This window comes from Aulonocara sp. 'chitande type north' Nkhata Bay, linkage group LG16 (genome assembly GCF_057382095.1).
Source record: "Aulonocara sp. 'chitande type north' Nkhata Bay isolate Kocher_YH1m ecotype deep benthic linkage group LG16, A_spYH_male_GT1.1, whole genome shotgun sequence".
NCBI lineage: Eukaryota > Metazoa > Chordata > Actinopteri > Cichliformes > Cichlidae > Aulonocara > Aulonocara sp. 'chitande type north' Nkhata Bay.
This window is the reverse complement of record NC_141359.1, coordinates 5128914-5142088: the sequence shown is the minus strand read 5'-3', so window position 1 is coordinate 5142088 and position 13175 is coordinate 5128914. Positions and strand designations below refer to the sequence as shown.

The window sequence follows — 13175 nt, the reverse complement described above, 5'->3', positions numbered from 1 at the left end:
TTCATCAATGGAAACCTCAAGGCCTCTGGATATTTGAAATTGCTACATGATGACGTGTTTCCCTCTTTATGCACTGAAGCTGGCACGTTCCCTGAGTTTTTCCAGCAACATGGTGCACCACCACATTATGGGTGCCAGGTCCGAGCATTCCTAGATGAACAGTTTCCTGGAAAGTGGATTGGTTGTCGTTGGCCAGTTGAATGGCCCCCAAGGTCTCCCAATCTGACCCCCTTAGACTTTTATCTTTGGGGTCATCTGAAGGCAATTGCCTATGATGTGAAGATACGAGATGTGCAGCACCTGAAACTACGGATACTGGATGCCTGTGCTGGCATTTCTCCTGCGGTGTTATTATCAGTGTGTGAAGAGTGGGAGAAGAGGGTTGCATTGACAATCCAACACAATGGGCAGCACATTGAACACATTTTATAAGTGGTCAGAAACTTGTAAATAACTCATGAAAGAATAAAGTTATGTTGAAACCAAGCACACCATTGTCTTTCTTGTGACATTACCAATAAGTCTGATGTGTCACATGGCCCTCTTCCTATTGAAAAAACAAAAGTTGTATCCAAGATGGCCGACTTCTAAAAGGCCACCATGGTTCAAGGTTCAAGGTTCTTTATTCATATGGTCACCACCCATCTTGAGGAGTTTGCCCCCTCACATATACTAATGTGCCACAAACAGGACTTTAATATCACCAACCATTCCTATGTTATTGCGGTGTATCCACCAGATAAATGGCCCACCCTGTACAATACAATAAAATGGAATATCTTTATTGTCACTGTCACTGTAGCTGAGTGTGGTTTGCAGCTCATCTCTAGAAGAGGTCTGGGGCAGGGTGTGGTGTCAGGAGAGGCTGACCTACACAGCTGATCTCCAACTGACAGAGAGGAAAGTGGAACAAGTTGCAGAGAGCGTGTGCTTACCGAAGAAGCTGAAAAGCTGCACAACTGCCGATGTACATAAAAGCATTGTAAATAAAGGACTATTGATTCTGCCACACTGTGCAAGTTGGATTCAGCTTTTCACAGACATTTTACCATGAATGTCAATGGTAGCAGCTTTGAGTAGCCATTAGAGGAAGTGCACTTTAGATTAACAGCTTTGTTTATTAAAGCTCTACACCACTTATTTATTACATGATCATTTTGCTCAATAACACTATAATGCAATGCAAAAATCCCTTTAACCTTCAAATGGATGACCTATGATAAGCATACACAGCAGTTATATAAAGTGGATACATTTTTTATAAGAGTTAATGTTATACATTTGGAAGAACTGGCTTCAGCAGATGGCTGATTATAAATTATAATCAATCAATCAATGCAAGATTGTAGACCTGTTCAAGGCTGAAGTGGGCCCCAAGACAATCAGCAAGAAGCTTGGTGAGAGGATGACAACTGTTGGTGCAATATTTCAGACATAGAAAAAATAGTAAACTGACCATCATTCCCCCTCAGTCTGGAGTTCCATCCAAAATCTTGCCTCAGTGGGTGAAGATGATCATGAAAAAGGTGATTAATCAGCCAAAACTACACAGGAGGAGTTGTTAGTGAGGTAAAGGTAGCTGGGAATACAGTCACCACAAACATGGTGCTGCTGAGTATGGCCCAAAGAATTCAATTTCAATTTCAGTTTCAATTTCAGTTTTATTTATATAGCCTCAAATCACAACATCGCCTCGAGGCGCTTTATATTGTAAGGTAGACCCCACAATAATACATACAGAACACCAGAGAACGTCTTCTTTGCACATAGGGTCATAAACGGGGTCATGGACCATACAATCATTGCCGAGATTCTTCTTCCCTCAGTGAGAAAATAGCCCGTGGATGGGTCTGTCAGCATTACAATGACCATGCTACCAAGGCAAAAAAGGAGTGGCTAGGCATCCCTCTGTGAGCAGGAAAAATGCTAATGAGGCTCATTGGAGCTTATCCCAGCTACCATAGGGCGAGAGGCCCTGTACACACCCTGGATATGTTGTTTCAATGTTCAATCTTGTGAGTTGTATATGTAGAACACTAAGATTAAACATGGAAACATTTAAGGAGTAGGTGAAAAAAACATTGAATATATAATTCTTGTGTGTAGTTTTGTAGGGTTGACCTTACAATATAAAACACCTTGAGACATCAACATTAATAGACAATATATTCACTAATGGAATAGAAAACAAAACTGAAAGTGGACTTCGAATTAATGACATCAGTGATCAAATCCTTTTATTTGCAGTAGCAAAATAAAGGAATTATTGGAAGGACAAAGAACAAAATAAATTAAAAGAGAAACAGGTGAGATCAGAGGGGTCATGAATGCTTTTAAAAGTGACCTGCTTAAAAAAAAATAGTTCTGGGTAGTTAAATGACCCTGTGTATTTCACTAATATTGAGACAAATATTAATGATACTGGTGCTGTTGTTAATGAATTTGTTAGATTATTTGTAAGTCTTGGACCTGTGGGGTCCCGGGCTTTGGTTTGTGGGTTGGCTGCAGAGAGTGGGTGGTGTAGCAGGTTCGGGGGGAGGCTGGCTGGCACAACTGGCAGTGATAATCTGATCCGGTCTCTCCAATGTTTCACGCAGTAGTGCACTGGGAGTGCACCGTGCACCGATGCTGCTACCAGGGAGGGGAAGCTGCAGGGCATTCTCAGGAATCCCCACCAGTCCCTGTGATCCTGGTTTATTACTCTGGATTATTAAATAGAAAGATCTGTTTCTGTTTAATAAGCAGGAAACAGAGCTGATTCTTTCTATTTATGTTAGAAATAGAATATAAATAGAAAGAGTTGTTAATAACCTTTTAAAACAGACTTAACCTCCTAAGACCTGAACTCTTTCATGGCATTTTTAATTTCTCTTTGCTATTCGGGCTGATTGGGACCCGATGAATGTAAAAACAAAGAATTTCATGATTTAGTTATTTATTTATTTATTTTTACATGATTTTTGTTTCTGACTAAAATGAGATCCACATATGAGGACATTCGCTTAAAATTTCGATAGAACAGTGACAGTATAACGTCCTCGTAAGTGGATATCAGGCCCTTGTAGAGCAAAATTTAGTATTTTGGTCTAGACAACCCAAAATTTGATGTCCACATATGTGGACACCAGGTCCTATAAATTAAAGAACAGTGATGACTACCAGGAAATACCTGTGGCAGGTCCTGTACAAGAAGCTGGAATTTAATCCCATGGCAATGATAACTGATTAAAACAAGCATCAGGAAGTCTGGAAAAAAACTGGAAACACTTATGCAAAATGCTAAAACATGACTTAATCAAAATTTCATGTCCAGTACACAAAAAAGGGATCATCCGTGTTCTCTCACTTCTCTAATTCACGGTTGTGGGGGGCTGCGCCACCGTTGTCATTGATTGGTTTCTAGCCATGTAAATATGAAGCCTCTCCTGCAGAAAGTGGCACAAAGCTGCTCGCTTGCATTTGGAAAAATGTTTTGAAAGAAGAACAATGTTAAAGCAAGCACGAGTTAATAGTCAGTTCTTTAATAGATACGGATTGTCTTATTTTAAAGTAAAATAATGAATTAATCTCTTCCCTTTCTGCCCAAAATAACATATAGGAACATACTGGGTGGTTTAATGTGTATGATTATAAATAAACCAGTACAAAACTCACTGTCTGAGTAGTCTGAGTACACCACACCTCCAGTTCCCTCACCTCAACTGTTCAAACTGGAGTTAAGCACTTTAGTTGTAAATTATAAGAAGTTAATGTTTTTAAAAGTCTTTTAGCATTTTGAAATTTGTGGACTATCCTTTAAAGCTTGGTGGGAAACCAACCAGTTTAGATGAACTGGTGAAATATTGATTATGCCAGAACGTTGCTGCTGGCTGCCAACGTCTCTGTTTGAGGTAATACTTGGTAAAGGATATTTCAAAAACTGTTTTGAGCCTTTATGTATATTTTTGAGCCTGTGTAGATTAGAAAAAAATTCAAAATACAAACTTGTGCACACAGTTTTTGTTTAAAGTAATTCAGTTGAAAGAAATCATTAAAAGCAGTGACAATCATGTCCATGATTTCTGATGATAACTCTACTGCAGTTTGGAGAATCGAATCGAATCTTTACTACCACACAACTACAAGACTCACGGCCACATTAGATACACAATATAAACTCACACACACGCACACACACACACGCACACACGCACACACACACGCACACACGCACACACACACGCACACACACACACACACCGTCAGACTGGGTGTCTGGCTCCAGCAGATGACAGGCTGGACAGGAGCAGCTCCCCATCTCTCGCCATATTAGAGTGACACATGGAAACGAGGCTCCCTGGGTGTTTGATGCAGCCCTCTGAACTCTGGCTGAACCTCAGCCTCTGACATTTTCCAACATGTCAGGTCTGATTTGAGTGTATGAACTCCTAATAGTCACACACAGTTAATCCATATGATTCCCCTCTCCTATAGAGCACAGAATGAATTTCCAAGTGAAATATCCATCATCCAGCATGATATTTAAAAGCATTTCTCTCATAACAGCTTGTTTTCATACAATTTAAACCACCGTCCTTCACCCTAAAAAATTATTCAGGGGCTTAGTAAATATCATTATAATTCTAAGTTAGATGACCTTGATTAAATCTTTGAAAATCACAAAAGTGTTATCTTGAGTTGAAAATACTGAAAAGAATGCTTAAATTTTCAACACCAGTTTTTGAGTTGAACTGAGCTCTTTTGTTCAAGTTTATTTAAAAGAAAAAATTCTGTATTTGAAACACAGGGTGCATTATTTAAATCTACTCAATATATCTCATAGAAAGTACTCATAACTGAGACACTGGTATTCATACTTATCATTGTCTTTAACTTTAATTATTAATGGTTCAAAAATCAATATAATTTTGTCCCCCAATACTAACTTAAAACTTTGAGTAAGACTAATGACCTTTGGCATGTACCGCACGCGAGGAGCATGGCCTCATGGGAGATTTTCTGCACGTTGAACGAGACAGACACACATCCACTGCAGACTTGGTAACGTTTTCAGGTAAGTGACCAATTCTTACATTAGCTGTCTTTATCCACACCGTTCTTTTATAACATGTTCTGAAGAAAGCGTTTGTCATGGTGGCTCACTTTTCGCAGCGTGTTTGTGCACGTTAATTTAAGTTTTCAACCCGTCTTCCAGTCAAGGCGGCGGGAAACCGCGCCCTTTTATCCTTTTACGTTCTGAGTCGCTATCTGGGTTCCGGGTAATTTGACCGGAATGTCCCGGTACCAGCGACCTGACCGTTTAATCGGGGGCATTTTAGGAACCACGTGAAAGCAGGTGTGCTCAGACATTTCTAGAAAATGGCCCTGTTGAGTCGCGGTGCGGGAGCTGCGGTAGTCACGCGGCCTGACTCACTCTGTCAGGTTGTTCAGGAGATGAACAGACGTCATCAATGGCTTTGGTAACTAAGAAGACCTGCCCGCGGAACAGTTCATAGCAGCAACCATGCTGCTTAGCTTTCTTGTTCTATGTGGGGTCTTTCAGAGCATATAAGACGCTGCTTTCAGCTTTGTCCCGAACAGGGCCAGTTTTTGAGAGAACGCTGACAGGACCGCCCGGGTCAGCAGATTACCTCATCCAGGGCCGGTCCAAAGTACTATGGGGCCTTAAGTAAATTTAGACTGGGGGCCCTACTTCCTTTCAGATCCCAGAAAATAATGAAAAAAAAAGCTTTGGTCCTTTTGGTCAAGCCAAAAGTACCATCATTTCCAGTATAGTTAGTATATAGTTAGTATAGTATAGTTCCAGAAACACTCAGTTTATTTAAATCCAGGTTGAAGACTCACCTATTCTCTGCTGCATTTGAATAAAGCACCAAATCCACACTTTTAAGCTTAAATTTCAAAACTTACATTTAACTACTGATTTTATCTACTGTTGTGATTTTATGTTTTGATTTTATCTACTGTTTTGTTTGTTAGTTTGTTTGTTTGCTTGCTTTAATCAATTTTAAATCATGCTTTTTATTTGTTTTTGTTTCTCTGTAAAGCACTTCGAATCACCTTGTTGTTGAATTGTGCTATACAAATAAATTTGCCTTGCCTTGCCTAGTTACTCCCAATTTACATAAATAAATGTTTATTTCAATCCAAGCTAAACTTTCTTATAAGAGATTGGTGTTATGGCAGATTACTCAGTGACATGTTTTGTAATGATAAAGTTTTGATTTGTATTTTTTCAGCACCATCTTCACCACCAGGAAAAAAATCTGCATCAACTACAAAGTAAAGCAGGTAATTTTACTCAGAGGACTTGATGCGTTAAATTTTGGAAGGATATGATATTGTTTTATACAAGCTGAGTAGTGGATGGTGATACCACCTAAATATTTATACTGGTTTTGTGGTGGGTTATTTTAGTCATACAAATGCCAAATCTAAATTTTGAGAATTTTTCAGTTCGGTAAATATATTGATGAGTTCATGGTCTGTCATCCAGTGTCACCATGAGTATAGGCGCAGCCCTTTAAGTGGGTATTCCCCTTGTGCGCGCAGCACTGAAGTATTTTAGTCCACGCCCACCTGCTGTGTGGGCCTCACCCTGGTCTAGTATAAGTTACGGTGAGACCAGGAAATCGGCTCTACCGTTTTTCTTCAGCCAGCCAGAAGATGTCCAGCGAGACCATCCGTCTGTGTCCATCCTGCCAGACCGGCTACATCATGTCGTATGACCGACATGCCGTCTGCGTGGGCTGCCTCGGTCCTCACCATGCGGACCTCGCCCTCACACCTTAATCCTATTGCTGCTCCTGTTAGCTCCTCCCGCCAGAGGAAAAGCAGCGGAGGTCAGCCTTTTTCAAGGCTGATGCTGAGGAGGCGTTCCCACTAAGAGAGGCACTCGCTGGAAGAAGCCATCGAGTTCTTCGATGGTGGGCCGGAATTGGATGATTCCACCCACTGTGAGGAAAACGGCAGTGGTGGCAGCTCCACTGCCTCCCAGCTGGGCAGCCTGGTGACAGAAGGGTGGATGAGCGGACGCTCATCCACCCCTGGCCTTCACATGTCGGCAAGGACGCCGCTCCCAGTTGTTGGTGCGCTGCTCCTGGATCTGCCTGGCATCATCCAGGAGGCAGCTGGTGAGAAGGAACTTCCCGTCCGTCCCTCAGCCTGCTCCACCCCCATCTGATGATCTGGCGGGAAGGTATGGCTCCACTCACTCTCGTTGCCCAGATCCCATCTGGCCTCAGTTCCCAGGGATGATGACCAACCTCTCTGAGGCAGCAGCAGAGCCAGCGAAGATTAGAGCGCCGGTCTCTACCTAGGGCTTCACAGAGGGCTTCACAGACCGGAGTTTTCCGCCTGTTCCCCCTCTGGAGCCGAGCCTCGCTTCAGTTTTCGGCACCAAAATGACCAAGGTCGTTGGACAGCGACCGGCCCATCCCGCCAAACTTGACCAGCTGATAGCAAGGTTCACTGATCGCGCACATCAATGCACTGTTCAGTCAGCTGCAGTGACTAACAACACTGCCTTGCTAGCGTTTGTCATCTCCAGGAAGGTGGAGGAAGCAGAGCTGCCAGAGGAGCTGAAAGGCTTTCTCTGTAAAGCCGCTGACACGATTCTGAATATGTGCGCCACTTCAGCAGTGTGTTCCTCTCGCATCGCTGCCTGGCAGACGATGGTTCAGAGGGCAACCTGGCTCCGCCTCTTCCCTCTAAGATTATACAATCTCACAGGGAAATAGTGCAAGCAATTCATAACATAAAATTTAGAAGCTTAGTGGAAGATAATACTTTATGTTAAGGGTTTAGTCTGCATACTGAACAACTCCACTTATATGGATTTATGTCTGGATGTGTAAATTAATCTTTTGCATGTTAGAAAATAAAGTCCAGGTTGCAAAAAATGGTAGATTTTTATTTATTTATTTATTTTTGATTGAATCAGAATTTTGGCCTTCAGATTTTTTGTCCTCTCCCATCCAGGTCAGTGCAGCGTTTCATAGGATCACGACCCTGAACCTTGAACCAAAGTTCATGTCATCGTTGGACTTGTATTCATCCAAACTCCTGTCCTTGTTTCAAGCCAAGAAAGGTGCTGCTGGACAACGCCACAGGGCACAGTTAAACCTTCTGCTTCAGGTAAGGAAGATTGCATTTTCTAACCACAAAAACGTTCCAACACAGCATTGAAGAGGCCCTTCCACTAAAAACGGCTCTGTTCAATATTTTAGCTCCACAGGTGTTCTTACCTTGATGGTGGGTGTGAAAACAGGTCAACAACAGAAAAAAAATAGTTATGTTTAAGCTAGAAATGGTAAGTCATGTTTTAAATGTGCAAATTTTGCCTCAGTTGAGACTTCCCGTTTTACAGAGTGGAAATTCCATCGAGAAAAAACGAGAAGTCATCATCAGATGTTTCATTGACCATCTGGGAGAGGATCCAAGTGCCTTAATCAAAACCTTTGAGGTTGGTGCAATAAATCTGTTTTAGGAATATTAGTACCGTATTTCCCGGACTACAAAGCGCACCTGAATATTAGCCGCACAAGCTAAAATCAGGGGAAAATCCTGGTTTGTACATACATTAGCCGCACCTGACCAAAAGCCGCAGGTGTTTCAATGTTGACTTATCATATGTAAGAGAATATGCACAAAGGGAATTGTCAGGAAAGAGATGGCTGTTTGGAGACACACCCCTTTTATTAATATCTTGAAAAACAAGTTATGGGTACATATTTGCATAACTTTTTAGGTATATGTACAAGTAGCGGTAATTACAAGTAGGACACATGTACTGTGCTTCATAAATGAGTAACAAATGTAGTACATAACAATAACCTGCAGCACACCAGAAAAATAGATTCAGACTACCTTTTAGGCTCAGGTGCAGCGACACGGCTTTAACAAGAAGAAAAGTCAGTCATTCACCATCTTTCTCTTCTTCCTGCGCACTAAAACCACCAAAGTCCTCTTCTCCAGTGTCGGAAACGAACAGGCTCAGGATGGCTTCGTCATCCAGTCTCCGCTTCTCTCCTTCGTTGTCACTTTCAAAACCAAAGAAATCCTCATTGTCAGTGTCAGAGTCGAACACCCTCAGAAGGGCCGTGGCGGTGTCCTCCTCTCCATCATGCAACAGTCCAGCCCTTCAAATGCGTTGGTGATCGTGGATGTTTTCACACTGGACATGTGACCAACATACCACTCTTGAACCCCGATACTGTGTGTCTGATCACATGCCCTTCCGCCAGGCAACAGCGGAACAAACAAAACAAATCTTACGATATGACAAAAATCATGGACAATCCATAGAAAAGCCGCGCCTGACTAAAAGCCGCAGGGTTCAAAGCTGGTGCAAAAAGTAGCGGCTCATAGCCCGACAATTACGGTAGTTTATTTTAGCTTGTGAGATCATAGAAAAGTTTTAAGATACTGTTCTAAAGAAAAAAAAAACACTTCAAAGCATACAAAAGAATAGCATTTGCATTTGCTATTGCTATAAGATTTTGGAGCACAGTGTCTACATATTATGAGTACCGGTGATGTCATACAAATGAAACTTTTTGTTTCAATGTTTGGAAATATGTGAGCTTAAAACAGTTGTTTCTCTTTTTAAAGGACGGTGCTGATGCTGTCTTTGTTGAAGAGGCTTTGGCTGAGGAGGTGATGAAGATTTACCTGCTGCAGAATCAAGACAGGTCAGGCGAACCTACTGATGTGGGTATTGTTATTGAAGGCGTTACTGTTCTGGGCAAACTTGGGAATCTGAGCAAAGCCTGTTGCTATCTTTTGGGACTGTGCTATGCTCTGGATCTGAAATACCCCAAGAATTTCAAATGCACATTTGAAGCATTTCGAAAAGTGTTCATGGAGCTGGATCCAGGAAACCTTTCTGTCAAGGTTCAAAGACTGAAAAATGACCTCTGTTCATTGTAGACAAAATTTCACAGGGCTGTTCTTAAAGTGTTAGACTTGTTAAGTGACATGTAATGCTCATCAAAAGGTTCAGTTGCGACATTACATTGTTTTGACATTCCTGTTCATAAATAATGTTTGTACCATAAACTGTGTTTTTGTATTAACTTTCCAGATTCACATTAAGGTGTAAATGGGAGAGTATCATTATGGATGTTTTTTGGTCACTCTTTAGTTATAATCTTCCCAATTTTTTGGAATCAAAATAAGATGTTCAAAAACTATGTCACAGTGCAAATGGTTTTTTTTTTCACGATTTATATCTTTTTGGGATCTTAATTTTATTTTTGTCATTTGACCTTTTCTGAAAAGGTAAAGCACTGCGTTCACTTGAGCCACTTTTATTCTTTGTTATTCCCAGTTTTACAGAGTTTTATCAAGCATGCCAATTTGGATGCAATTTTATTATATAAGGCTGTTGTGACTGAAATTTTATCCAAGTTTTATCCACTGAATGTAGAACAGATTTCAGCTCACTGTGTTCAGAGAAGGAATCTGCTAAATGTGTGATTCACAAAAAAGCTGTTTAAAATAAATCATTGTGAACAATGTTGAATTGACGTGGTTCTTTTTTCCTGTGTGTGTGTGTGTGTGTGTGTGTGTGTGTGTGTGTATAAATAAAATAAACACTTAATTGTAATTAACGTTTTTGCTTAAATTAACTTAAAAATATTAAGTAAATTGCACCATTATTTAAAAACAAATAATTGTAATGGTGTAGGTTAAATGTGCCAAGCATTTCAGCATTTCCTAATTAATATTTTATGTAGTTTGAACTTTTGGTTACTGTTGTTTTAACTTAGATTTTCAATTGTATTTACTCAATTTTGTATGTTACTGTAACATCTTTAATTGTTCATAACAACTTATTCCATTTTAGTTGGATTTACTCAATTAATAAGGTTTATTTAAGAGATGTGATTGTTTTTGCATTTACTCATTATTTTTGAGTGTAAAAGTGTTGCACCAAAATATTTAAGTAATTATCAGTTTTAGTTCTTAGAGTGTTTGTTTTAACTTATACTGGTCTTCTTAACTTTGGATTACTTTGTGTTTGATTGACAAAGTAATGTTTTAAATGACTAGCATTTTGAAATAAAAATTGTAAATGTAGTAAATAAAATCAAATTCAAATTTTATTTGTCACGTACACAGTCATACACAGTACGATATGCAGTGAAATGCTTAGACAACTGCTCGTGACCTAAAGAAAAAAAGAAAAGGCTATGAATAAGATAGGAAATAAATATGAAAATTAAAAAGGGTAAATTTAACTAGGAAGGAATAAAATAAAATATAAAAATTAAAGTTAAAAATGAAATAACTGTACAACACAAATTAGAATGATGGGTAAATTTAACTGGGAAAGAATAAGATAAAATATATAAATTAAAGTTGAAAATAAAATAACTGTACAACAAAATACACAATATACAGTATAGAACTATATAAGAATGTATGAAGAAATATAAATAAATACACAATAACAGCAGCTGTACAAGTATTGACTGGAAATGAAGAATGTAGTGACCAGTGTTGTGCAATCCACATTATGTCTTGTGCAGTGCAAATATGCTTAAAGTGATTAAGTAATGAAGTGAAAACAAAGTCCAGAATGTCCAGTGTGTGTGTAAGAACCATATGTGTGGGTCAGTACTGTGTGGTGGTGTGATTGAGAGACTGTATCGCCTGCGGGAAGAAGCTCCTCCTCAGTCTCTCTGTGTTGGTCTTCAGGGAGCGGAATCGCTTTCCTGACCTCAAGAGAGAGAACAGTCTGTTGTTGGGATGGCTGAGGTCCTTCACGATCTTCCTGGCCTTGGTCCAGCACCGCCTGCTGTAGATTGAGTGCAGGTCAGGGAGCTCGGAGCGGATGGTGCGCTCAGCTGACCGCACAACCCTCTGTAGAGCTCGTCTGTCCTGCATGGTGCTGTTTGCGAACCAGGTTAAGATGTTTCCCGTCAGGATGCTCTCTATGGTGCACGAGTAAAAGTTCCTGAGCACCTTGGAGGGCAGTTGGAAGTCTCTCAAGCGTCTGAGGTGGTAGAGACGCTGACGGGCCTTTTTCACCACGGTGTTGATGTGACAGGACCATGACAGGTCCTGCGTGATGTGAACTCCGAGGTATTTGAAGCTGTCCACTCTCTCCACTGGGCACTCGTTGATGACGGGGGTCTGGTAGTTCCTCTCCTGCTTAGTGCTGAAGTCCACTATCAGCTCCTTTGTCTTACTGACGTTTAGAAGGAGGTTGTTCCTCTGGCACCAGTTCTCCAGATTCCTAATCTCCTTCAGGTAGGCCGTCTCGTTGTTATCAGAGATCAGGCCCACCACGACGGTGTCGTCAGCAAACTTGATGATGGTGGTGGAGCTGGTAGTGGCCACACAGTCATATGTGTACAAAGAGTACAGCAGGGGGCTCAGAACACACCCCTGGGGGGCTCCAGTGCTGAGAGTGGTGGAGGCTGAGACATGTCCGCCCATCCTTACTGCCTGTGGTCTGCCAGTTAGGAAGTTGGAGATCCACTGACACATAGATGAGCTGAGTCCCAGATGCTCCAGCTTGGTGGTGAGTGTGGAGGGAATTATGGTGTTAAATGCAGAGCTGTAGTCTATGAAGAGCATTTTAACATAATTCCCCCTTCTAGTGTCCAAGTGAGTGAGTGATGTGTGGAGGAGATGAGAGATGGCATCGTCTGTGGAACGATTTGGACGGTAAGCGAACTGTAGTGGGTCCAGTGTGTCTGGTAGTGAAGAAATGATGAAGTCTCTGACCAGGCGTTCAAAACACTTCATCACTACTGAGGTGAGGGCTACAGGGCGATAGTCATTGAGAGAAGCAGGGTGGGGTTTCTTCGGGACAGGAACAATGATGGACTCTTTGAAGCATGTGGGGATCACCGACTGAGATAAAGAGATGTTGAATATCTCCGTGAACACAGGAGCTAGCTGGTATGCGCAGTCTCTGAGGACCTGTCTGGTCCTGCTGCTTTCCTGGTGTTCACTCTCTTGAAGGCTCTCCTTACTTCATGCTCGGAGATGACGAGCACGTTTCCGGTGCTGGCAGTATCTTCCTGTCTGCAGCCGTTATATATAGAATTACCCATCATATATTCATTTAACTCAATAAACCAAAGCAAGTTATGTTGCTATGTAACTCAAAGTCCCTTTTCAAAGACCATGGTGTTTAGGGGAATTTTGATGATAAGAAG

General features: G+C 41.1%; 1 protein-coding gene across 2 annotated transcripts; it reads left to right on the top strand.

Annotated features, from left to right (window-relative positions):
- Positions 1-4859: 4859 nt before the first annotated feature.
- LOC147310864 (uncharacterized) lies at positions 4860-10547 on the top strand. 2 transcript variants are annotated; one of them, XM_086267628.1, is made up of 5 exons: positions 4860-5053; positions 6240-6291; positions 7981-8136; positions 8369-8464; positions 9613-10546. In XM_086267628.1, the coding sequence occupies exons 3-5, from the start codon at positions 8032-8034 to the stop codon at positions 9928-9930; spliced, it is 519 nt and encodes a 172-aa protein (XP_086123754.1). In that variant the 5' UTR covers positions 4860-5053; positions 6240-6291; positions 7981-8031; the 3' UTR covers positions 9931-10546. The 2 variants fall into 2 exon arrangements, with proteins under 2 accessions (XP_086123754.1, XP_086123755.1); XM_086267629.1 differs by lacking the exon at positions 4860-5053 and having other exon boundaries at positions 6046-6291; positions 9613-10547.
- The last annotated feature ends 2628 nt before the right edge of the window (positions 10548-13175 follow it).

Excerpts from the sequence above, each read along its gene's own strand:
- LOC147310864 (XM_086267629.1), top strand. The coding sequence starts at position 8,032 with ATGTCATCGTTGGACTTGTATTCATCCAAACTCCTGTCCTTGTTTCAA. Across the intron at positions 8,137-8,368 it reads AGTTAAACCTTCTGCTTCAG|AGTGGAAATTCCATCGAGAA; the intron begins GTAAGGAAGATT and ends CCCGTTTTACAG. Across the intron at positions 8,465-9,612 it reads CCTTAATCAAAACCTTTGAG|GACGGTGCTGATGCTGTCTT; the intron begins GTTGGTGCAATA and ends CTCTTTTTAAAG.